The 26,557-nt window shown below is 50.1% G+C and overlaps 1 protein-coding gene across 3 annotated transcripts in view; it reads left to right on the forward strand.

The window, feature by feature from the left end:
* STK24 (serine/threonine kinase 24) overlaps positions 1-26,557 on the forward strand; it is a 107,260-nt gene that overhangs the window by 68,596 nt on the left and 12,107 nt on the right. For all 3 annotated transcript variants that reach the window (XM_033435103.1, XM_049701181.1, XM_033435104.2), the window contains 3 exons: positions 13,149-13,205; positions 19,364-19,472; positions 19,769-19,926. In XM_033435103.1, the coding sequence (XP_033290994.1) occupies positions 13,149-13,205; positions 19,364-19,472; positions 19,769-19,926 (324 nt within the window). The remainder of the gene's footprint in view (positions 1-13,148; positions 13,206-19,363; positions 19,473-19,768; positions 19,927-26,557) is intronic.

Here is a 26,557-nt window from a genome sequence, read left to right on the forward strand (position 1 = left end):
GTGCCCACACTGTGACAGCCACCCTCCCAGCTTCCGTTGTCATTTGGAAGTCATCTGCCGCATTCCCCATGGACCTGGAACAGCTGCAACTTCTGGGAGAGGGAAAAGAACATCTGTTTTCTCTGAGTGATTTTTAGCTTGCAAGCATCTGTCCTTGCGTTTCTGGGAAAAACAGAAAAGATACAGGGAGCCCTTTGTATCAGACTCCAGGGTGACCACGGGTAGAAGCAAAACAAGTTACTTTTGGGTGGACTAAACTAATCCCCAAGTAAATCTTGCTTTGAAATCACAGGGGAATACGTTTCATTTCCATCATGGGGAAGAAAAAAGGTCGGCTCAGCACCAAAGATAATAGAGAACGTCCAGACGTTTCGGGGAGCGGGGCCATGGCTTCCTTTCTCTCCCCCGAACACACTGTCCTAGTGTAATTGAAGGGAGTCCCTGAAGACATTTGGCCGCTCCGTTTTATGCTTTTCTATCCAGAAAGTTGAATGAATTAAAATTCCAGTTAGGCTAAATATTTTACTTCACCAAAAAGAAACTCAACTCTGTTTTCTGGCTGTTGCCTATAATTTAAAATAAGTATTAATTGTATTTCTAGTTCTTTTTGTCTCAACATACATCTTCTGCCTATTCAAACCTTCGTCTGACGTGTCTAAACACAGCTGATGTATTCGGGTAAAACAATTAATTATGCCATATGCTTTCTTTTCTAAAACTTCTATAAGTAAATTTCTAAAAAAAAAACCAGTATCATATATGAGATCACAAACCTTACTTAGATTATGTAATGAGGAGTGCTTGGTATGTAATCAAAGAGAAGCCTTACTCCCGGTGAGGGGAAAGAACTCCTCTTTCAGTGGTCCACGCAGCACAGCAGGACTTTCAGGAGTTTGGGTGAGTAAGGACATCTGCTTCAACATGGAAACATGGACTGCTCGAACCAGGCCCTTTTAATGAACCCTGTCTGGGAGCCGCACGTTGTCACGGCCATTACTGACCGACCACGGAGCCAGACGGAGCACTCAGGCTGGCTCTTCTCTAGGCGTCTGCATGGGGCTCTGTGGACACTTATGTGCTGTGATGGAGTCTGCCTCACCGAGGCAGAAATGGAGCTGGGGGTGGTGGTGGTTCATGTCATGGTCGGGTGTAGGGGCAGGAGACACGTATCCGTATCACCTCGGCAGTCTCAGGTCTGCGCCCCAGGGCTGCCTCAGGGAGGGTGCCCCGGATTTGCACGTCCGATCCAAGCGTAGCTTGACTGTGTCCAGCAGCTCATCGTTAACGAACTTACTATACATCGAGAACATGTGCCTGTTATCTAACTGTTCATTCTGGGGTAGAACTGTGCAGAAAATAAAGATGAGTGAGGTGGCCAGGAGGTTGGAAGGAAGGGGAGTGAGAGTTCAGATAGCAGAAACGTCTCCTCAGTACAGTCCGGCACCGGACATTCAGGCATGTTGCAGGAGAAGTCCCTTACTTTGGGAGCTGTTTACTGTTAGGGTATGGTAAATACCCTGAAGGATGGAGATAAAAGTATAAATATGAATTTGCCACCCGTGCATTTGAAGTACAGCATCTGTTACGCGTGAATCTTCTAATGCCATACGTTATCTTAACACTGAAGGTACCTCTTAAATTTGCAGAACACAATAAAGTCTTCTTTTTCAGCCGTATTTGCCCTCTGCCAGTCCTGTCTGATCTCTCTGGGCTGGGTCTTTATCGGAGAGTTAGTACTGAGCCCTCAGTAGTCACTTCTTTTGGTTTTATGGTTTTGTGGTGGATATTTCTGACATATGCTGTGTAATAGCCGTTAAAATCTTCACCTGGCAGAAAGAGAATCTTGTAATTATTAGCAGTATTTCACTTTTAGGAAGAGAACATTTTTAGCTTATGATTATGGCAGACTTGTTTGACGTAGCAGTTTATGATCACTGACTGTTGTGTTTGCTCTTTTATGAGGACAGAGCAAGGGGGGAAAGTCAAGTCCTCCTCTTTCATCTCCCAGGGCACCCTTTCCATGCTTCTCTCTGTTATTTCTTTTCTGCTCCCTCAGATTTAGGTCATTTGTAAGTGTAGTTCCCTGATGACCTTGTAAGGATCTTTACGTTTAAGCAGATGTTTTTATCCATCTTCGTTTTTAACCAGCATTCAGCACGGAAACTTCCCATTAACAGATCTGTTGCCATTGTGGCGAATATGTGCTGATGCAAAAGACAGGAGCACCTGGGGCGGGGGCACTTAATTACTGAAACTCATTGCGCACACGTGCACCCAGTTAGGAGGCGGCCTCTTCCAGGAGAGAGGAGCCTGTGACGTAAACCTGGAGAAGAGCGTCTTAGGGACGGCTCAGCGCTCTTTCCAGTTTGTTGCAGCACATGAGGACAGAAGTTCTTGTTCTTGGCACGAGGGAGCAGGGCGTGTGAATCCCGCAAGTCACAGGCAGACCTTTTGTAAACCGATGTCTTTTTTCAGGCAGTAAGATGAGAGTTCATTGCTCTCTGAAAGGAAACCAGTTAAGAACAGTTACCCTAGAACATGTTTTCTTCACTGGAGTCCTTTAGAAGTCGCATGGAGTCTGTGATGTTTGTTACTGTGGTTCTTGCTGTTGAGGTTTCTGACTCAACATTAAGTGTGGCTTCGGGCCCCAGCTGCTCCCCTTGCCCGCGCTGACGAGGTATCTGCGTCTGCAAAGCGGAAGAAGCTGGTTACCTAAACGGACAGGATTACCGGGAGAATCAAATGAAATACTCCTCATGAGGATCTTCGGTAAAGCATACGGTGCTGCGGGGTCGCACTCTTGCGGGCTGAGGCTGGGACCCCGCCTGCTGCACCAAGAGGAAGACCTGAGGCGCCCCGGGGCTGTCCCCTCAGAGCCAGTGGTGAAGGAGGGTGTGGCTCTCCCCAGGCCCTGGAGGACTCTACTCTCCCCTCCTTCCGCGAGTGTCCTGGTCCCAGCCGACTGGGCCACTGGTGGTCGGGGGTGGGGGCCGGTGAGAGATGGCCTGGAGGGACAGCAGCTCTGGCTGTGTTCTCCCTGTCATGTCAGGTTTCTGATGGTGATGGAGCGAGCGGACACAGAGGAGGGCTCAGGCCTCTGGGAAGCACTGCAGACCTGGCCGACAGGCAGGCCCAAGGCCTGGTGGGGCTGGGCAGGCAGTGGGTGGTAGAAAATACGATGCAGACGTTTCACATGTGTGGAGACTCTCACACCTAATGTTCATTTCCAAAAGCTCCTTTTTCTTCTCTAGAAACTCCTCTCTTGAGATGACAGCCCTCTGTCCCAGGAGGCACCGTATCCCTGGCACGTAGAAACGCACCTCCCTCTTCCTCTTGTACTGATGATAACCTTTTCCAGGTGTCGGTGTTACCTTGCGATGTCAGGAAAAGTCCCGTGCTTCAGGAGAGTTGCTAGAATATTCTGTTCTTTTAAAACATTCAAGGGCAAAATCATTTGCCTCCTTCCCATCCTTTCTTCCCTCCTTCCTTCCTCTTTATATAGATATTTTTAGAGGACGTTAATTGATCCATTTCTTCCCCCACCCGTTTCTTCTTTCTTGAGAAAATTTTAATTCATACATTACAAAGAAATCATCTATTTCATTGTAGATTTTTTTTTTTTTTTTTTTTGCGGTGCGCAGGCCTCTCACTGCCGTGGCCTCTCCCGTTGCGGAGCACAGGCTCTGGACGTGCAGGCCCAGCGGCCATGGCTCACGGGCCCAGCCGTTCCACGGCACGTGGGATCCTCCCAGACTGGGGCACGAACCCGTGTCCCCTGCATCGGCAGGCGGACTCTCAACCACTGCGCCACCAGGGAAGCCCTCATTGTAGATTTTTAAACTTATTATAATAAAACATTGTGACCTGTTCTATTTGCATTTAAAAGTGTTTCCATCCGTAATTTTTTACTGCTATATTTACAAATTAGTGTTACCTATTTTTTTCTTGATTATAGTACCTGGAGTTTATTTAAAACATAAAATAGATTTCTCATTCTAATACTTTTCCATTTAGCATGTATCTTTATTTGTTTTCCTTAGGTTTCCTTCTTTTTTCCTTCTTTCCTAACTTCCATATTGAACACTTAAAATTTCTCTCCACCCCCCACACCGTTTTTTTTGGCTTGGTAATGAAAATGTATAATACTGTGTTTTCCTCTGAATAAATCTTTGGTTGTATTGTATAGCTTTTGGTGTATGTAGTGTTTCCAGTATTTTTGGATAATTCGTAGTGATGCTTTTGATTTTTTCCTAAGGATTTGATCCAGAAATCTTCAGTTGATTTGTTTCTCTTTGTGCCGTTTCAGGTTTTATTAATAGCGCAGTGTCATTTTAGTTGGTATTTGCAGGTAGTGGCCTTTCTCTTGTTCCATGCTTGTTTCCAGCACTAAGAGACTTTGTCTTGGACCAGTGTTGTCCTTTTAGGGCCTCATGAAAGAGCGGAAGGCTGGGCTGTCGTTCCCCCCACCCCCACCCCCGTCGTCATTCCCCACCCCCATGCTTATCCTGCTTCAATTTTCTGTTTTCTTAATTTATTTTTTTAATTGAAGTGTAGTTGATTTACAGTGTTCTGTTCATTATTGCTGTGTAGCAAAGTGATTTAGTTATACATATATACATTCTTTTTTTTAATATATTCTTTTCCATTCTGGTTTATCACAGGATATTGAATACAGTTCTCTGTGCTATACAGTAGGACCTTGTTTATCCATTCTATACAGAAAAGCTCACATCTGCTCGCCCCGGCCTCCTCCCCCTTGGCAACCACAAGTCTGTTCTCTAGGTCTGTGAGTCTGTTTCTGTTTCATAGATAGGCTCATTTGTGTCATATTTTAGATTCCACATGTAAGTGATGTCGTACGGCATTTGTCTTTCTCTTTCTGACTTACTTCACTTAGTGTGATAATCTCTAGTTGCATCCATGTTGCTGCAAATGGCATTATTCCCTTTTTTATGGCTGAGTGGTATTCCATTGTACATATGTACCGTATCTTCTTTATCCATTCATCTGTTGATGGACATTAAGGTTGTTTCCATATGTTGGCTACTGTGAGTAGTGCTGCTGTGAACATAGGGGTGCATGTATCTTTTCGAATTAGAGTTTTGTCTGGATATATGCCAGGAGAGGGGGATTGCTGGATCATATGGAAACTATTTTTAGGTTTTGAGGAACCTCCATACTGTTTTCCGTAGTGGCTGCACCAATTTACATTCCCACCAGCAGTGTAGGAAGGTTCACTTTCTCCACGTTCTCTCCAGCATTTGTTATTTGTAGACTTTTTAATGACGGCCGTCCTGACTGGTGTGAGGTGATAACCTCATTGTACTTTCGATTTGCATTTCTCTAATAATTAGCGACATTAAACGTCTTTTCATGTGCCTATTGGCCATTGATTTTCTGATTGATCTTCTCATTTTCTTCTCTCCCCATTAGTTCTGTTGTGTAGGTAATTGATGAGACGGGCCTCTCCTCTGAACACCCATAGCATTTTGTGTCTTTGTGGTACCCACCACAGGCTGGCTGGTGGTAGTTATTTGCCCACTTTTCTATTATGAAAAGTGATTTATTTAGGAAAAGAGCCTGAGCGCTACTCATTTTACAGACCCCCCAGTGACACTGTGTGCGTAGGAGGCACGAATCATGGAAGGAATGCTGGCATCTGTGAGACAGGAACAATTAAATCAGCTCTTTTTGAGGCCAGGGGTCGTGTTCTGTGCCTTGAGTGCAGCTGGAAGGTGCCGTGAATGTCAGGGAGTTGCTCTGACTGTAAAACGAGGTGGGGTTTGGGCTTCGATACCCGTTTCCTGCCTCCTCGTTTCACAAGCCTCCCCGTGGCCCTGAGTTCAGACAGGGGGCGCTCTAAAGTTAGTGTGCTATTAATAGCCCAAGTTCATGGGCACTGCTGTGTGCCAGGCGCGCCCCTGCGGTGGGTGTTCTTTAGTCCCAGGAGCAGATGGGAAACTGAAGGCGGCTTCGGGCCTGGTCTCAGGGTCCCAGAGCTGGTGCGGGTCAGGGGCAGGATCCAAACCCGGGCTCGAGCGTCTGGGTTCATGCACAGCATCTCAGCAAAAAGGTACCTTTGCTTTAAAATCTACACTCCTAAGGAAGTCTGTGACGCCCCGCTGTTTTAGTAAGACCTCCTGGGCTCAGCCTTTGCTTACCGTGCAGATGCAGAAGCAGAGCTTAACTTCATTTCAGAACTCATGGTGTAAAGATCTTTGTTCATGGTGCAGAATCCACCCCTTTTCTTATTCACCTTGTGTTAACCTTTCCGTCGTCTGACGTCTGTCAAGCGCCGTGGGGGTTGTGAACGTGGGGAGCGCCAGCTTTCAGCCACCACCTCCAGGCAGTGCAGGGCAGGTTTGCCTGTAAGCGGTGTTGTTGTTGATGTTGTGTGTGTACATTAAATTAATTTCCACGAGCAAAAAACTACCAAAGGCAAAATCAAAAGACAAATGAGGAAAATGCTGTGTTTGTGGCTCATGGTACAGGAGGTTACTTCCCCTAATATTAGGTCAGTAGAAAAACAGAGGCTAATAAGGGCTCACCAAAAAAGAAAACATGCATGACTCTTCAATATATAAGGATGTTCAGCCTTACAATGAGAGAAAGGCAAACTGTGAGATACGCGCCCCCTCCCCGGCCCCCCGCAATGGGTTGATGACCGTCATTTGCTCAGGCTGCCGTAACACGGCGCCACAGACTCGGCGGCTTAAACAGCAGAAGTTTATTCCCTCACAAATCCGGAGTCTGGGAGTCTGAGGTCGAGGTGTCGGCCAGGCTGGCTTCCTGAGCCCTCTCTCCTTGGCTTGGAGGTGCCGTCTTCTCCCTGTGTCTTCACACGGTCGTCCCTCTGTGTGCCTGTGTCCTCATCTCTTACGAGGACGCCAGTCACATTGGGTTAGGGGCCACCCTCATGGCTTCATTTTAACTTACACCTCTTTGAAGACCCTGTGTCCAAATTCAGTCCCGTTTTGCGGTACTCAGGGTCGGGACTTCAGCATATGAATTTAGGAGGGGGACACAATTCATTCACCTCCTAAGAATGACTGGAAAAAAGTTGGATTATATTGTCAAGGGACATGGTGCGTTGGCAAAGAAAAGGGAAATGAGCTCTCACACGTTGCTGGAGGCGGTACAAATGGAGCTTTGAAGAATAATTTGTCATTATCTATTTAAATTCAAGTGGATTCCTTTGACTCAGCCTCCAGCAACTCCCCAAATGATACATCCTCGAGGTTCTGATAGCAAAAGAATGGGAGCAACCTGATGTTGTCAATAGGGTGTGGGATAGTTACGGCTTTAAAAAAAAAAAAAAGGGAATTACTTTATGGACAAGTATAGAATGCTCCAAGGAGAAGCAAGGTATAGAAGAGTGTATAGAGCGTTACATTTGGATAGAAGTGGAGAAGGAGCTGATAGGTATTTGCAGAGATACTTCTGTGAAGTCACGGAAGATGCGCCGCTAGGCTGGTGGACGCGGAGGCTGGACAGCCAGGAGCCAGGGGCGAGAGGGGGACGCGTCGCTTTACACACTTTGGTACCTTTTAAGTGGCGACTCCTTAAGTTATTAAATAAATAACTGTTTTCTTTCCCTCATGAGAAAATTCTCTTACAAGGCCATTCGTAACTTCCATTGTCTGGGGTCATTTTTTAAACATGAAATTATTCTGATTAAAATCATTCTTGTTTTAAGAATTCGTATTTTCCTTAGAGTACCTCACACGTCATTCACTTGGCAGGTTTTATGAGGGCAGTGATTCTGCATCTGGGCCGTGACAGTGCTTGGTCACTTGGTTGAGCAGGTCACGTGTGTCCCTTGACCAGACCATCCTTCTCTAACACTCATGCCTCAAGGCCTGTAGGGCAGTAATTATTTTTTCATTCTAGTGTAGAATGTGGATGAATCATCGTTCAAGATTTTATTCCGCTCAGAAACTCCCATGCAGAGAAATACCGTTTAGTCTTGTTAATTGGACTTTTTCCGTTTTACCGGGTTATTTCGAGGCACGTACGGGTGAGGCTGTTGAGGGGGCTGATAGCACTCTGCCTGTGATTAGCACCCCGAGCTTCGCAAAGTGCTTTCACATTCATTATCTCATTTTCTTGTCAGGTGAACTGTGAGGTTAGGGATACAGATTATTGCCATTTTTTTCTGGCTGAGGCACTCCAAGCTTAGGTGTCTCACAGTGAGTTAGTGATGGTCTCCTAGCTGGAGGCTGCAGGGTATAACAACTGGCTTTGCCAAGGGGAGGAGAGAATTAACCGGTCAGCACTTCTGAGCAGTCGCACTCCAGGCTTAGGACATTGACTGGGCAGTTCAGTGGTTTTCAGCAGGGGCGACTTTGGCCCCCAGAGGCCATGGGCGGTGTCTGGCCCTGAGGACTGGGGATGTGCTACTGGCCTCTAGTGGGTGGAGGCCAGGGATGCTGCCCAGCGCCCTACAATGCACAGGGCAGCCCCGCAACAGAGGTTATCCAGCCTCAAGTGCCGGTGGTGCCGAAGAGGAGAAACCCTGACGGGGCCGCGGGGAGCACTTGGCCTGCAGCCCTCAGAGCCCATCTTTACTTTCCTGAGCCGGTCCATTTACTCCCTTCTGAATGTTTCTTCTTTGGGGGTGGGTGGTAGAAATTATTACTTGGGATGGTGACTGGTGGCAGATTTAAGAGGCCTCTTCTGCCTATGTTGAATGAGTGTCCTGCACTGGAGGTGCTGCGCGGGGGCCAGCTGACGCGGCACAGGTCCTGTCCGCACCGCCGGACTCCACTCATCCTGAGACCCGGCCTCCACTCTGCCCCTGGTTTTCATGACGTCCGCGGCATCTCTGTCCCAGTCGGCGTGTGAGGCGGGCAGAGCTTGTTCTTAGTACCCTTCCCTTTGGGTCAGAAGGAGGAACCGGCCGCTGAGGGTTAGAGTTGGGGAATTCTAGCCAGGACAGGGTGGAGCCAAGCAGACCCAATAGCCTTGGACTCGCTGGGACCGTGGGAGAGAGTCAGCCTAGAGAAGGAGAAGGCTTGAGTCCAGAGGAATGCAGCCGTGGAGGGGAGTGCTGGGGGAGGTGACCAGGGGCGTAGTGGGGTCACCGGTTGGGCTGGGGGTCACCCGTGGGAATGGGAGGTGGCGGGTGAACCGAGGGCACTGCTGGTGGGGCTAGTCTTGGGCGGAGGGTGAGCCGGGCTGCCTTCCCTGAGGCAGGGACAGTGAGGACAGAGCATGGGCCTGGAGCACGGAGGAGGGAGAGGGTCACCCCGAATGCTGTCCTCAGAGGCCGGCGGGCGGCACACCTGGCAGCGGGAGCAGCTGTGCAGAAGCCTGCGGGCCTTGGAGCTGGGCTCAGGGAGAAGCTGGAGGTGAGAGGAGCAGGCAGGTGGGTCTGTGCTTGGCACAGGTTGGTCCGCTAAGCCACAGAGTTGAGAATTCATACTGGAATTTGGTAGAAGCTGTCAGCTATTTTAAAACCAACGATGGTTTTGCATTAAAGAGAAAGGAGAGTGACCCTCGCTGCGTGAAGGACCCGTGGATACCTTTGTCAGCCCGTCCTCTGCCGCTTCCCCCAGGACTCCCTGTCGGTGGAGGGCATTGCCCGAGTCCATTTGAGCGAGGCCGCCTGCCCCCGCCTGTGCCCCGCCTTCCAGCCTTGCCCCGCCCCCAGCCCCGCCCCTCTCCCCGCCGCGCAGGCGCCGTTTGTTCGCTGCTCCTGGCCTCTTCCCTGCACACCTCGAGGGCTGAGTAAGAGCGAGAGCCGGCCCTGGTGCCCTCCGGTGACTTCTGGGAGGAAGTGTGAAGTGTTTATCAACAGGCTACAGGATGGACGGTTCTCTGGCCCTCCCCTCGCCCTCCACGTTAGGTTCTTGCTGCTGCACTCCTGCCCTACCTGCTGGCTGGCCACACTTGACCCCCTCGTTCCCTCCCTCCACCCCTGCCCCGGTGCCAACTCATCCTTCGGTTCATCTTAAAAGGCAGCTGGTTCCGCCTCTGTGACCCGGCAGGTCCTGCTGTCACCTCGCTTGGGGCCCACTCCTGGGAGCTGTGACTCGCCAGTCGTTGGAGGTCTGGCCTCCGCCTTAGAGACGGGCTCCCCACGGGGACCGGCTGCGGGGAGCACAGAGCCGGTGAGGCCGCTGAGCCCTCGTCCCCAGGGCTTTCCCCCACTCTCTTGCTGGCTTGGCGGCCGAGGTGAGCGGCACACCCCGTGGGGTGGGAAGGCAGGTTCAGCTGAGAGGTGGGACCAGTGGAACCTTTCTTGACGCAGTTTCCATTCCCAGACTGGTGGAACTGGGGAGAAAAGCACCTGGGTCCTAGGACCTGGCCAAGTCTTTAAAAAGCAGTGGCCTGAATGAAGGACCTAGTGCTGTCTTCCTGAGTGCCCCCCCAAATCTGGTGGACCTCATGTTGGGTAGCGTTCAGGCCCTGGCCTGTCTGGTACCAGGAACGAGCTGGATGAACAGAGAAGCGGGGCTGGTCTTTTTTTTTTTGCGGTACTCGGGCCTCTCACTGTTGTGGCCTCTCCCGTTGCGGGGCAACAGGCTCCGGACGCGCAGGCTCAGCGGCCATAGCTCACGGGTGCAGCCGCTCCGCGGCATGTGGGATCTTCCCGGACCGGGGCACGAACCCGTGTACCCTGCATCGGCAGGCGGACTCTCAACCACTGCGCCACCGGGGAAGCCCTGGGGCTGGTCTTTTTTACTGCATCTTCCTCTCCAGGAAGGTACAGTGAAGGCCCGGGCTTTATAAAGCCTTTCAGCTGGGGGCACCTGGTTTGCCAGGTGTTCTGCTGTTGCTGAAGTGCCCCTGAGGGTTACGGGAGAACAGGTCACTTTGTCCCTGTCATGACTCCCTGAAAGGAGAGCGAGCCGTGTAAAGGGTTGTTTTGCTCCCTGAGTAGGTAGTGGGGAGCTGGAGCTTTGGAACGGAGGATGAGGTGTGGTCGCCTGTCTCGCTGCTTCCGGAAGCTGTGAGATGACCCTGAACCTCCGAGTCAGCACAGACTGTTTCCCAGGGTGTCCTGTTCCTCTGCTCCAGCTCCCCACAGATGCAGATGCGGGGTGGGGGAGCCTGCCTGCCAGAGCTGATCTCGTTGTAGGGAACTCACCCTCAACACCCACAAAGTAAAAGGGATGGGAGCTGGGCCAGACGGTGCCGTAGAAAAGAGAATGAGAGTAGAAACGTAAACTCCCAAGTTCCTTACAGAAAAACCATTTAGCTTTCCTGTGCCGTCAAAAATGGTATAGGCCGTTCCCCGCAGTAGTTGCTTTCTCGCTCTCCAACAAGGTGCTTTTGGGGTGTCTAGAGGGAGTAGCATGGACCTTTTCCAGGAGCAGGTGTTCGGGAAGTACTGGCCTGGGGAAGACTTGGGCTTGTCTGTGAAATAAAGGAGGGCCGGAGAATGCTCTCTCTGCTAGGAAGTTCTCTTGAAAGCAGGAGCAGGGGGTGATGGAGCCTGCTCAAGGCTGGTGCCCATGACTGGATGAATACTAAGTGAGTAGATGTTTGTGTCTATCAGGTAGACCCCAAACACATCAGGTAAGGTTTCCGTGCCTTTTCCAGTCTAGACTGGAATTGTCTTCATCATATCAGGAGTCAAGGACGTTTAAAGACTTGAGAAGGTGTTCCACATACAGTAAAACTTGGGCTGTTTCTTTATAATATCACAGACTTGACTCTGGATGTCAGGATTTATTTAAAATTTAAAAAAAAAATTTTTTTTAATTCTTTAAAAATTTTTTTTAAATTTAATTAATTTTTTTTTTTTTTTAATTTTAAAAGAAACTTACTTTACAAGTGTAGTGCAGGCACGAGTGCCTCCCTGAAGTGAACACGCAGTCAGCATCATTGCCCTTCCTCCGCTGCAGGTGCCACAGGCCGCCTTTCCTGGGCTTGAGCGTGCCAGGCGCTGCCCCCAGCCACTTAGCTTGCTGTTGGTGGGAAACGCAGACAAGCAAATCTAAGTGTAGATCAGACCAAAGGTGCTAAAGTGGAGGGGGGGAGGGGAGCTGGTGAGGGTTTTCCTGATTGAGGAAACTGCGCCTCAGTCCAGAAGAGCAAAACTTTCAGCATTGCTAGAGCCAGGGAGCAGCGAGGATGGGGCCTGGCGAGGGCCCTGCTTGCTCTGAAGAGCTCGGGCTCAGCTCCATCCTGAAGGTACCAAAGAGCCTAGGAAGGGTTTTGTTTGCTTTTCTTCTTTTTGATGCGCTTGAACGCAACCGAGAGTGTCGCGTTAGCAGGGAAGCAGCCTGGCGCTTGCACACCTGCTCCGAGGCTGTGGACCGGGCACCGCAGGCCGTGGCAGGTCACCGCGCCCCCCCAGCCTTCAAGCTGGCCTGCTGTGGCGCGGGCACTCACTCGGCCAGGCGCCCAGTCAGAGGCTTCAGAGGAAGTGTGCTCCTGACCCCGCACCGGTGTGCCCTCATCCCCCGGGAGGGCTGGGTGGGTGTTTGCTAGCTTGTTGGCTTTCAAGGGAGTAGCACTTTGGGATTTGTGTCTGAAAAGAACCCTGGAAGCCATGGGCGCTGTGGGGCTTCAGGAGAGACGGACGGAAGAGACGCAAGACACGGAGGCTGGTGAGGGGGCTGGAGGACTGGGGCAAGGCTCGGGCCTCTCTGCTCTCCTGGATATCCCGGAGCGGGGGGACGGCGGCCTTCAGGGTGGCCGCCCAGCTCCAGAGCAAGGCAGTGGGTGACAGGCCGCACCAGCCATGCCACCTGCCCTCTGCCTATCTCAGAGCTGCAGGCGTGGGGGGAGTGGGGGGGGGGAGGTGGCCCGTCCCCAGGGCTGTGCTCCGGTCGCCTCCTGTCTGATGCTCAGGGCGGGATGGGTGTGCATGGTACTGGCCTTGGGGACTGGTTCCCAAACCCTTCTGTGCCAGAGGATCACCCACTGAGGTGGTGTGAAAACAGGCGCGCCCCTCGGAGCCCTGGTGCGGTAGCTGTGGAGCGCACTGCCGGGGGGGGGGTCTGGTGCGGGGCCCCTCCGGCACAGTGCAGGCTTCCCACCCAGTTCTCACTCGGATGCACTTTTCTCGCTGTTATGTATTTATAAAATATTCTAGTTCCAAAATGACAGAGCAAAATACCCTTAGATTATTTAAAACAATCTTTTCTGCTTTTATTAAAAGAAATAATTTGCCTCTCTTTTTGTTTTTTCTGTAGGACACTAAATTATGGATAATAATGGAATATCTTGGTGGAGGTTCCGCACTGGACCTAGTAAGTATCACGTTGGATGTTTAATACGCATCAGAGGTCTTCTCAGTCAGTTTTGCTTGTAAAGATAATTCTGTTTACATTTCTGTTTCCCTTTTAAGTTGCATGAAAAAAGGACCAAACTATTCCTTATAACAGGGATTTCTGCTTCTGATACGTTACTGTAAATTATAGATCTTTTTTTTTTCTAACATCTTTATTGGAGTCTAATTGCTTTACAGTGGTGTGTTAGTTTCTGCTGTATAACAAAGTGAATCAGCTATACATATACACATATCCCCATATCTCCTCCCTCTTGCGTCTCCCTCCTACCGTCCCTATCCCACCCCTCCAGGCGGTCAGAAAGCACCGAGCTGATCTCCCTGTGCTATGCGGCTGCTTCCCACTAGCTATCTGTTTTACATTTGGTAGTGTGTATATGTCCATGCCACTCTCTCACTTCGTCCCAGCTTACGTCTGCATATAGATCTGCTTTTGAAGACAGTTTTGCTATTTCATGGGAAACCAGTGAATTCATTCCAAGCAGCCATGAAGGATGTCGCCTGCTGTGTCTGACTTAATAACAGTTTCTTATTTTCTAAAACTGGTTTTAACTTTTGTGGAGCTGGTACCCCATCATTGTTTCATGTTTCGGATGGTAACTTCGCTTCTAAAATATGCGTGGAACATCTTCATTTATGATTAATCAGAACTAGAATTTTTAAAAATTAAAATTTGATTTCAGAGGTAAGAGACGGGCACAGTATCACAGATGGGAGCCGCCGCTGGGCCAAGCAGGAACGCACGTTTCTGTTTACCGGATGCACACGCAGAGAGGCCTTGCTGCGCTCCCAGTGTGGCTGTGGTGGAGCTGGACCCCTGCCAGTGGCAGTGTCTCCTACCTGGTCTGGACCTAGGTGTCCAGCCCACACACATGGTAGAGGCAGCTCCGGTGTAGGATGACCTCAAAGTCGCAGTCTGTAACTCCCCTCTTGTGGTAAAACATGGTTACATGTTGGCCTCTGATGAGGTGCTCAGAAATAACCGGTAAATCGTGGGCGTTACTTAAGTCGTCCTTGAGACACAATATGTGCAAAACAAATTTAAAAAAATCTCCCACGGTTGTTTAGCCCCTGACATTTCATCCCCACGTGGTTATGTGGTGAAATCAACGGATCAGCACTCTTTCCCTGCCCGTCCTGTAAAAGCTGGGCTTTTGGGTGAGTGGTGATTTCCAAGTCAGGCCTGATCTATCATTTTAGTGTTAGAGCGTGGGTTCTGCTTGCTAGACGGTTGCCAGGGTGGTAGGTCTGCAGTTTTCATTGGTCTCACAGCTGAAGGAAGCTAGCGTTTTTTGGTGGTTACAGTTGACACAGATTTTTATTCACTAAGAAAAGAAATACCCTTTGGTTAAAAGGAGTTTACTTTCTCACAGTAATAGTAACAATTAGTATTTTGGGGGGAAGGTAGAACCTCTAGAACTGTATGTATCTCTGAAAGGCTTATGTACCCAATTTAAAAAAAAATCACATAATGTTATAAACCGTAAAAGCAATTGGTCAAAAGGAAAGTTCAGGGAAAAAATTTAATATGTTATAAACAGTGGTATTAAAATGGAGAAAGCAGCAAAGCAGCTGGACAAATTTATGACTTCCTTTGCTTCTTTTCTGTAAATATACATATGACACAAAGAGCTTTTCTTTTTTTTTTTTTTTACTCCTTTGGGAAATACTACAGAAATGTAGAAAATTGCCTCATTTTGTATAATTCGATTTACTATTATCTTAAGTGAATTTCATTTGTGGCATGTATAAAATGATTTGTGGGGACTCTTTTCCAACATTGAGTCCTTCAGAACAGCAATTCTAGTCTCTAAATGCTTTAGTTTATTCATTCTTAATGCCACAATAATTTATTTAGTGGTAACTTTCTTTGGAGCTTTGAAGTCTGTGAAATTTTAGACATTACAGTTGGAAGGAAGTGTCGAATTCTCCACTTATTAACTAAAATCCCATATGGTGCGAGTCCCGGCAAACTGCCGTCCATCTTCCACATCAGGGGCTCTGGTGACAAGAACCAGGCATCCCTTTTTGAATGTGCCCAAATCGTCTCATTTTACTTGAAGAAACAGAAATACTCAGAAGTTAGGTGTGCCAGCTAGCAGATAGAGCTGGACATTGGACCTTGTTGTAACCAGCTGCAAAGCCCTGACCTCACGCTCTCCTTTCCCTCCCTCGTGACTTTGTCGTATCTTTCTTCATCTCTTATCCCTTTTCTGTTGGCCTGACCCCAGTCCTCAAAGAAGATGCACTTTAATAATGGGATACAAGAGTTTTTTGAATGTTGAAGACTATTAAGATTATTTTGAGAGTGTCTATTAAATGTTTACACAAGATTCTAAAAACCAGAGTATTGTTGCATATGAAGATTTGTTACCAGGTAGCTGAATATATGGATTTGGGGCATTTCTTAGAAAAATCCCACCTTGCTTTTGTTTTTGTTTTGCGGTACACGGGCCTCTCACTGTCGTGGCCTCTCCCATTGCGGAGCACAGGCTCCGGACGCGCAGGCTCAGCGGCCGTGGCTCAGCGGCCGTGGCTCACGGGCCCAGCCGCTCCACGGCATGTGGGATCTTCCCGGACCGGGGCACGAACCCGTGTCCCCTGTATCGGCAGGCAGACTCTCAACCACTGCGCCACCAGGGAAGCCCCCACCTTGCTTTTGTTTAATATCTCTCTCTGTTAAGAGGCACGGTGCTGATATGTTTGTATGTCTTTGGAGCAGCCCCTGTACATGAAGCCTGTGGAGGGAAGGATGACGGCGTCCTGTTCAAGGGCAGGGTTCTGCCATTTCCCAGAGCACGAAGATCTCGCCGGCTCTCTCCTCACTCTAGATTCATCCTTTCTCTTCGTGCACTGGGGCTGCTATAATGAAATACTATAGACTTGGTGGCTTTTTTCACTCTACATTTTAGTTCTCATGCCTTTTTACTTAGGTTGTGAGACATTAGTTTAATTCCCCGCATTGAGTCTTAATAACACCTTAGCCTGGGCAGGAAGATGGTGCCTTCCTTCACCTAGGATGGCCTTGTGAGCATGTGTGATAGTTAATTTTTTTTGGCTTTCTTTTCATTCTGGAATTGAGCTTCCAAGTAGAGGCAGACAGTTGATTATATCGCATGTGGGAAAGTGCTACAAGGAAAATAAAGCAGCATGAGGTGAATTGGGAGAAGGGGAATGAGGATAGCAACAGAGGGCCTGAGACCGAAAGATTTTTCACTGACTACAAGATGAGTCAGTATTATAGGAGAATCTAAGGGGCAACCGTGGAATCTTAATTAAGAAGGAACTAGGCTACATAAATTGGTCACTCAGTCAGGCAGAGATGTTTGACAAACTTAAAAATGAATATGCCACATGAATTTTAAAAAATGAGATGACATATTCATTTATGTTTAGGCCAAGCTGCTGTTGTGGTCTCCAAACAGTGCCTCACACGAGATGGAACTTCCTCTCCCACACGTGGGCTCAGGGGTCTCCGGGCCCTGCAGGGGTGGGTGGCTTCCCTTGGTCTTGAGTCCTTGTCTTCTCTGGCTGCCGGCGTTTCAAAGCCAAGACCGGGAAGGGGCACTTCTGCAAGTATTCCTTTGGCAAGAACTCAGTCATGTGGCCAGACTTGCTGCTGCAGAGGCCGGCAGATACGGTCTCTAGTTGGGTGGCCGTGTGCAGGCCGAGAGTCTGTTACAGAGGAAGAGGGGAAACCAGGTTTGGGAGGGGGAATTAGAGGTCACCCAGAGAAGAGGAGCCGTCTACATTTTTTGTTTTTCCTCTGAGTCTTTCTTTTATAGAGATTATTTGAAGATTCCACAGTCTTCTTAATGAAGAGACTGCTTGGGAATGTTAGTGGTGGAGCATGTGAGTACCCACCAGCCAGGAGCTCTGTGCTCTAGGGAACAACTGAATACCCTTTACAGTGGATTTTGACACCTTGAAGATCTCCCTGCTCTGTAAATAGAGTCTCTCTCTTCCTGCCCCCGCCTATGAATCATTGGTGGGTGGTGTTCAGGCCAGATTTAAAAGGGCATAACCATATATACACATCAGTCAGAGAGCCAGCTCTCAAATGGTCCAGCAGAAGATGTTTCAGTTCGTGCTCCTCAGTCTTCTCTCTCCTTGGTGATGACTCCAGGCTGCTCCGCCGTTTCTTTCCAGACACTTGATCACAGGAGGGCGGAGGTGGGTAAGTCCAAGTCCAGCCAGACGTTCCTGGCTGTCTGCCTGGGTGAAAACCTGCTGCAGGAGGGGATGGAAGCCCCGCTCTGGGAGAGCATTTTGAGCGGTGGGGTTAGCCTTCTGCGGTCTGTACCCGGGGCATAAGAGCAAATTCGCCAGCGTCTCTGCCTCCTTCCTCTTTTTCCCCAGGCTGTGAGAAAAGTGCATTTTCCTCATTTTGAGTATTAAAATTCCCCCACTCTGTGAACTCAGAAGTAGATGTGGAGCCGGCAGACAAGGCAGGGTTTCCGGATTGTGTGCTTAGGAACAGTCGTTTCAATGCGTTTCTTGAGAACAAGACTCTGGGTCAGACAGCTTGGGGAGGAATTAGGTTCCACGGAACAGAGTGTGCAGTGGGCCGCCCTGGTCTGCGGCCGTCGCGGGCGGGATCCTAGTTAGGACTTGGAGGACTTCCTGGGGGACTAGTTACCTGTCAGTGTGACTTCTCTGCGTCTGTAGCACACCGTGAAACGAAAAGCAAGGAGCCTCCCTTCCACCCGGGTTCTGAGTGTGAGAAAGTGGCTTGAGCACGGGGGCGCCACTGCCAGACGGGCCAGAGTCCCAGAGAAGTGGCCCCGACTTCGAGAAACACCCCCTTCCTCCCGGGCTTCGTGGATTTTCATGGGTCAGGTTGGGCCTGTGACCAGCTCGCTGGATGGACCAGAAAGCGGGGCAGCTGCAATCGTGCTGTTATGAAGTGAGAAGGGGGTTCTCTGTGCCCCGACCTGGGCCCAGAAACGATCAGCTGTTCCACCACCACCACCCCACTGAAGGCCCTGAGACAGCAGGACTTGTCTGTCCGAGAAAATGGACGTGTCCGTCGGACCGCTACTTCAGAAGGCGTGTCTTGGTTTCCATTCTCTTTAGTTTAAAGCAAATCTATCTGTTTCAAACCTCCTCGGTGAGCATCGTGGAATTGTGTCGTCCCGTTGACTTACGTGTGTGAATTTGGGTTATGGTGGAATTCACTGTCAAGTCTGAAAACGTAATACCGAACATCATCATTCAGATGAAAAGTTAAATTGTTAGAATTGTGCCCCTTTCTCTGACGCTTCCACTGTTTGTTCTTTGGGTGGAGTGTTAGGTGGTTTGCTGAGGTAGTTATGCGATTGGTGGTGGTTGAGTTCCCTGCTGTACAGGTGATGGTAGGCTTACTGTCCAGTTTGAACCGAGCTCTAGAACTTGTCTGAGTTTCTTTCTTTTAGTGGGGATGTGTGTACCTGACTTGTCTGCCTTACATCTTTGTATAACTAACAGCAGTGAGGAGTCAGTGTCAATTCCTTCGAGTTTCCTTGAAATACTTATCCTCAGGCAATTATTATGTCATTTGGGGTAATATACTAACTAATGTTTTTATTACATAACATATGTGTGTATATATATTATATCACATAAAGAAATTCAGTCATGAGGGACTGAGCTCTTTTCCGCTCTCTTCCCCCAAGTTTTACAATTCAGATGTAAGAACTTCCGGTGCCGGGGTGGCCTCAGAAAGCAGCCAGCTCCCGGGCCTTCTCTTCTTGACCCCTTGTGTTGCGATAATGTCACCTCTGCTAGGACAGAGCCAGGCTGCTCTGCCCCCTCCCTGGCAAGCACTGCGAGGCGCTGGGCTTTTGCTTTCTGGACTGTCATCCGTCCCAGCTCAGCCGGCAGGCGTGGCAGGCTGACCGCGGCCTTTCTCACTGGCCTGGCTTCGATTCTTAGCCAGCTTTGCTTCATCCAGCAAAGTCATGTTCCCCGGTTCTCTGTGGGGTTTTTTAAAGGGCCTTGTAACTAGGTTTTAATTCTGTTTGGGAGTGAAGAAGATTTCAGGTTTGATTATTCTCGTCCATTTAACGTTGGCTGTTCTGTCATCTCACACTTTTTCATCTAATCATTTAAGTAACTTTAATCTTTTTTTTTTCTTGTTAGTTAGAACCTGGCCCTTTAGATGAAACCCAGATTGCTACTATATTAAGAGAAATACTGAAAGGACTTGATTATTTGCATTCGGAGAAGAAAATTCATAGAGATATTAAAGGTGAGAAAACCTCTTGTTTATATTCCTTTGAAATACCCAAGGCGAGGAAGGAGTGTTAGCTGTAGAGTTTGAACCGTGCTTCTCTTCTCAAGGGACGTTGTCCTGTGGGTATGCCTTCGACACGCCTGGGTAGGTGGGCCGGGCCACGAGGGGGTCTCACCAGAAGCACAGCCCTGGTCCCTGTTCTTGTTGGGCGCGTGATGGTGCTGGGGCACGCGTGTGCCTGGTCCCAGATGGTAGCGGGCGGAACTCTCCAGCAGATGACGGCAGGAGACGTCTTTGGTTCTGTTTTACAGCTGCCAACGTCCTGCTCTCTGAACACGGAGAGGTGAAGCTGGCGGACTTTGGAGTGGCGGGCCAGCTGACAGACACCCAGATAAAGAGAAACACCTTCGTGGGCACCCCTTTCTGGATGGCGCCTGAAGTCATCAAGCAGTCGGCCTACGACTCAAAGGTGAGGGCGGCGCCTTGGCTGGCGGGCCAGAGGAGCCTGAGGAGTGGGGGAGGGCAGAGGGCCTTGGACAGAACTCTGAACCCTATTGAAGGGGCAAGGGCAGAAAGGATCCCACAGGAGAAACGGAGAGTGCACAGAACTGGAAGGCCAGCACCTGGGCAGAAGAGTGCTCTCCGGGCTGCTGCACACCCTCCTGTCCTCGCCTTTAGATGCCCCCCTGCTGGGATCGTGTCCTCAGACGCTCCTTAGCAACAAGAGGCAAAATCGTGATTCCCTTTTCCAACCTCTTTTACCCGTCATATGATGCACTCTCCCAGTTTTTCCTGTCTTCTTTCTTCCCCGTTGCCCTTCAGCTTTCTAAAACTGTTTAATATAGACTCAAAAAGCCCAGAACCCCTGCCTCCTAGACCTCATTTCACTCTCACGTCCCACACCGACTCTGTCTCGGTCGCCTGAATGCAGTGGGATCTCCACATGGGCCACAGAGAATGCTTCTCTAAACCGGTATTTCTAGGCAAACAAATATTTAACTCAGATACACTGACATGCCAAACACCATTTCTTCTCTTTAAGTGGGACTCTTCTCAGTACCTGGCAGATCCCCACCTTGTGAAGCATACCTTGAGCGTAAGGGTAGCTTTTCCTGGGGACCTAAGCTCGGTGTGGCGAGCTGTTGCGTTGGTGCTGGAAGTGGCTGGGGTCCGTGTCCATCGCGGCAGAGGTGGACCCGGCCCTCTCACTGTTGAGTTGTAATGGTGGCCGTGACTCCCGTAGGCGTCCTCGTGGCCTTGGTAGCCAATGGCCAATAAGTGACGATTAGGTTTTCAGCCCTCAAGATAGCAGAGCTGTCTAGTCTCTGGTGTGTCTGTTGCCTGTGGGTGCCTTGGCCCTGGGGTGGGTTTACCTCCATAGCTACTTCTGATGTCAGCAGCAGCTTTTGCTGTTGTCCCTTTTCCTGGGGTCGTATCGTTGGAAGACTCAACAGGAACTTACGTGTTCAGTTCCTTCTCTTTTTTTTAAGCTGAGGCCCAGGTCTAGATTTTGGTGGGGCTGGGGCTAGGATCCAAGTCTCTTAACTCATCTGATTACACCCCGCTGATTCTTCTCTTCTTTTCCTTCCTGGTCAGTGAGCTGGTCAACCGTGGCCCCCGTGACTCAGGATTCAGATCTTGCCTTTTCAGTGTTACTCACCACGGCTCACCTGACGCTTCTTCAAGAACTGTCCGGGCTGTCTGAGACCTTCCTTCCCCGCCTTTCTTCCTGGGCAGGGCCTCTCTGGGTGTTTGCTGAAGGTGGCCTCTGCACCGTAGCGATCCCAGGGCATCGTGAAGCTTTGTCACCTTTTCCCTGGAGCTGTCGAGATCAAAATGCTCCTGTGTGATCAGTAGGTGCTGCGGTGTTTTTCAGGCAGATTAAAAGACACTGTCGCAGACTTACAGGGAGTGCACGCTTGGCTGGGGAGCTTAAGAAAGCGTGTCACGTTTCGTGCAAACCCTTAACCTCCCTTACCCTTTCCTCTGGCTTATGGCAAAAGCCAGTCCTTCCGTTTGCTTGGATCAGACCCAACAGCTCTTAGCTGGAACTCATTGTGAAGATGTCTGTGAAATTCTCTTCCCAGGTTTGTTGACGCAGGAGGTGTGGGAAGTGCAGATAAGGCTCAGGACCCGAGTCCTGAGGTCTGTCAGGAAAGGCTGCCGGAGGCTGGGGCCTGAGGGTGGGGGGATGTGCCCTGGGCTGGCCGCTCTTGTCTGGAGCAGTGCCTGACGAAAGGCCTGTTTCCAGTGATTGCCCCCGTCTGAGGCTCGTCTGGCGGGGCGGGTACGCTCTTTGACGGGCACGTCTGCTCTGCTGGTACACACACTCGGCCTCTTTCCAGTCCCTCCGTCTGTGCTTGCGTGTCTGTCTGGCCAGTGTCCCCGCTAGTCTCCGCGTGACAGCTCGAGAGCTCGCAGCCCCGGGGGCCCTGGGGAAGCAGGGAGCTCTCGGTAGTTCCATGTTGGGGCACACGTGCTGATTCTCAAAGGCAGGTGGGGTTGGGGTGAGGATGGACTGTACCTGCCTCACCAGCATCCTCGCGTCCCTGAACTGAAGGGGGTGCTGGCCTTAAGTCTCGTGTGTGCGTCTAGAGCCCTGCTTGACACAGTCGTCTCTGGGACCAGTGCATTTGGCCCCTTGTCGTTTGCCAGGGCTGATGATGCCGACCTCAGCTCTTGGTCTGAGCACAGCATGTCTAAGTCGTGTTGGCCCATATGCCTTAAGAGGCATATTATTTTTAAGGGGACTTGGAGTGGCTTAGTGTAAGGAGTCCCCAGACTGTGGAGATGGGGCCACAGGAGTGAGCTCTGCTCTGCCCCCCGGGAAGCCTGTGGGATCAACGATGGAGCCGGGGTCTTCGGCGAAGAACCTCCATCTTTTTCCCCTTCCTTTGTAAGGATATTAGGATGGTGTGTTAGTGGATGGATTGGAGACTTGGGTGAGAGCCTTGTCCCCTTCTCTGTACTCATCCCTTCTGTCCTTGCCGTAGCTGAGCCCAGCGCTGTGCTGAAGGTTTACGTCTTCAGTGAGTGAGTGCGACACTGCATGTCGGGCGCTCTGACAGGGAACGGGGTGCAGGGGTGCTGAGAGGAGGTCGGAGTGATCTGGGGAGGGCTTCACAGACGCAGGCTTTTCGGCCCTTCCGAGACGAGGGAAGGACGTTCAGACCAAGCCCACTGGGGCAGAGGAGAGCCGTTGGCGCTAGAATTGTAGGTTGAGGAGAAGAAGGTGGTAGACTTCCTGTTAACTAAACGACTCCCGTAGAGGCTGAGGGGCCAGTGTCAGTATTCTCCTGTAAATAACTTTCCCTTTTTTTGGTCTCAAAAGCAGCACATAGTCTTTAATCTGGAAAGTACCGGAAAAAATGAGATGAAAAGAAAAGCATCTGTAGGCCTAGTACCCGAGCACAAGCTAAGTTATTTTGGTGTCCAGTCATGTCTGAAATAACTGTTTGCAGTCTAACCATGGTGAAGGATGGAAACAGTCGTGTGTTGATGGAAAAAAAAAAGATGAGTGGAAACACAGTGGGATTGGCCGTCAGTTGGAATCTGAAAGGCTAGCCTGTCCACTGGCACGTGACTGGCCCTCCTTTCCCGATGCCAGCCCATGGACTCCCCTGGTCCGTCTTCAGGACCAGGAATTACCCACCTCCTGGCTAATGCGCCCTGGAGGTGGGGGAAGGATGTGAGTGGGAAAAGCATCCAGCCTGGGGACTCATGACAGGTTTTATCCTAGCATGAAGTGATGGTTGGGCCGTGTATTGCTATGGAGTTGCTCATAAATGGTTTTATACCTCTAGATGCCACTTACTAATGTGTTCCTAAATATTGCCTCTAATTAAGCAAATAGTTTCTATTAAATCCATGAGCTATGTGTTTGACTAGTTATAACTGTTACTTGGGGTTCTCCATGTTTTTTTCCCTCTTCCTCTTGTGGTTCTTTTTTCTTTTTTTTTTTTTGGCCACGCTGCGCAGCATGCAGGATCTTAGTTCCCTGGCCAGGGATTGAACCCATGCCCCCTGCAGTGGAAGCGCAGGGTCCCAACCACTGGGCCGCCAGGGCAGTCCCCCTCTGCGGTTCTTTATACAATATCTGGTATACATAAATTTTTTATGCCACTTACATTGTATTTTGACTGCAGAGGTGTAGCCAGCGTACTTTTACTTAACTTGGTACTGCAAGGATTTGGAGAGTTGTTGTATCCTGGTAGCACCCCACTCGCATCCCCTCACCCCTGTTGCTCATCGGTAGCAGATAATTCTGTGTTGTCCCTTTTAGGGGAATTCTATCCAGAAGTAACCACATACGGAGAAAAAAAATCTGTTCCCAAAGAAATATCTGCAGTTCAGAGCACCTGCCTTTGTAACTTTGGACTGAGGCTCATATTGGAAACCTCTGTTTGTTTTCTCTTAGTAGCTAAATTCCTATCTTTCCCACATGGTGGTAAAACAGTTCTCTTCTTACACCTCAGTTGCTTTGGAAAATGACTGACCTTTCCCACATAACTTTTATTTTAAAATCCAGACGCATGTTCTAAATCTGATGCCATATCTCGTAGATGCAGGGATAGCATATCGTAAGTACAATTGAGTTTGTGTATCAGCATCGTTGTCGAGTACTTGATACTTCAGTAAGTTAACGTGCCGTAGCCACGCAGTCATTCTGAGCTTTAGCATAAGTAATGCTGCTGTTGAATATTTTGGGCAGCCTTTACCGTTTTCTAAATATAAAATTTATTTAGGGTAGATTCCTAGAAGCGGAATGAATTGCTTTCAACGAGGGTGGATATTTTTATGGGTTTTGCTACATGATGCCGAATCGCTTGCCGTTTATTCCAGTGCCAGTCGAGGTTTCCAAATTCATCAGCAGGATGTGAGACGTCTGCAGAGGGAGGCTGCAGGCAGGAAGGCCTCTCGGGAGCCCCCCACAGAAGTCCCAGGGACGGAGGACAGCCCTGCACTAAGCCAGGGGAGGGGAAGGGGACCCAGGGCACCGGGAGGTCGAGAGCGGCACGCCTGGCACCTGGCTGATTTAGGAGGCTCCAAAGAGAAGTCCGGGGGGGCGGGCCGGGCCGAGGCTCGGGCTCCTGGCCTGGCTGCCTGGGGGAGTGACACACGTCTTGTCTTGATGTGGCTCTACTGGTGACCCTCCCAGGGGAAGAAGGTGAGAGCAGTGCCTGTGCCTCTTGTCTGAAGACCTCGGAGGCGCGTTATGGGTGGGGCTGGGAAGGCTGTCACATTGGTCGACTTCAGTTGGTCTGTATTGTCAGACAGGAAGCAGGTGCAGGTCCTTGAATTCTTGCTGCCTGTCAGTTGTCCGGCCCGGAGCCTGATAGCAAGCCCTCAGGTCTCTGAAGGAAATGAGCACAGGCTCGTTTCCCGTGATAGGCTGCTAGCGGACACCATCATCGGCTGGGCTTTCCAGAAACAGAGTGTATTGAAGTGATTACGGGACGCCGGGGGGGTCCGGAGGTGCATCCCTCAGGGATCATCTCTATCTACATGGCCGTAAGCCAGATTGTTGTCGAGTGGCAGGCTTAGCAAACAGTAGCAGTTGAATGAAATCCAAGAGAGGCAGGCAGCTGCGGAGTTGCACAGACTTGAGAAAGGAACCGTGACTGTACAGGAGTCGTGTACTCGTCATTTTTGCCTCTGTTCTTGCAACTCGCCCTTTCTCCTTGTACCTGTGCCCTTCCTTCTGTCCTCCTGCGGCCGCCACGGTTACAGTTGCTCACTGCACCCAGCTTCCTCCTCCTGGGGGTCGGACCCTGGAACACATCACACCTCTGCTGATTTTTAAAGTAGTGCACATGTAAAATAAAGCAGAGGAAAGGAAGGTAGGAACGTTACTCCCGATACTGGATCTTCCAGATTCATCCCTTTAGTACAAGCTGAGTGCAAAGAGTTTACAACAAGGCTTGCCGTCTGTGATTCCCACCTTCACTGGAACAGAAGGAAGTAGAAGGTGTGCTGGGCATCGTCCCCACCCACCGCTGCCCAGGGGAGATTGTTGCTAGGACTTCTCGTACGTCCTAGGATTGTGGGAACGTGGCAGGTGAGTCCTGTCTAGGCTGTTAAAGGTTGGGAACGTCTGGGTCCTGGGCGACCTGCTCAGCGTCCAGCCTGTTTCCCTGCCGTGGAGTTGGGAGTGAGGGATGTGTTAGGTTCTGACGTAATTGCCTGGAAGTAGGATGGCTTTGCGGTGCTGTGACAGGAGCAGGGAGGTCGTGTAGCCGAGTGCAGGAGGCCGTGCCCCTCGCCCCGTTCTTGGCCTGCCTGTGGGGTCACGCTTCACTTTCGGCTTCTGTCTTCTTTGCTGTGGCTTGGTTTCGGCTTGTGAGAAAGCCTGCGAACCAGAGCGCTTCTCATTCCCAGCACACGGTCAGGGAACCCATTCATGTGCACTGAGCAGGTGTGGCCACAGCCTGGGCCGGGCAGGAGGGTTGGGCAGCTGGACAGCGGCTGCCCCGCTCGGCGCCTCATTCTTGCCGACAATGAACACGACCGAGGCTCTAGGTGTAACTGACCTGTCACTCAACCGGAAGTGAGGAACCGGAAGAACGCATGCATGGCAGCAGGAAGGAGCCAGAGGAATCTGGAATTTGGGGCCTCTTTCTCCCTTAGGTCAGTGGCACTGGGGAGACTGGGAGTGGACAGTTCTAGATTAGAAGAGCCTTAGCTGACCTACCAGTCAGAGCAACATATGGGCCTTGCTTGGATCCTGATTCAGATAGAGCAGACCATGAGAAGACTTGTTTTGAACAGTTGAGAAAATTTAATTAGTACATGATATTGGGTAATTATTGTTAATTTTAGGTGTTGCTAAAAGCCCCTACGTTGGCAAACTGAAGTACTCGTTGGCAAACTGAAAAAAGTCATGACACCTGTGATTTACTTTAAGCTGTAACGGCGATAAAACAGCCCGTGTGGCGGATTGTTCACTCTTAAACCCTGTGATGGGCATGTGGGGATGCCTCAGGTTGATGTCCTCTACCTCCGTGGGTGTGTGGGCATCCTCGCTAAGTCCTGGGTGCCACGTGAAGCATCTTGCACGTCCACCCTTAGCGTTCGTCCCAGTTTACAGAGGAGGGAGCTGG

This window comes from Orcinus orca, chromosome 18, assembly GCF_937001465.1.
Source record: "Orcinus orca chromosome 18, mOrcOrc1.1, whole genome shotgun sequence".
Classification (NCBI taxonomy): Eukaryota; Metazoa; Chordata; class Mammalia; order Artiodactyla; family Delphinidae; genus Orcinus; species Orcinus orca.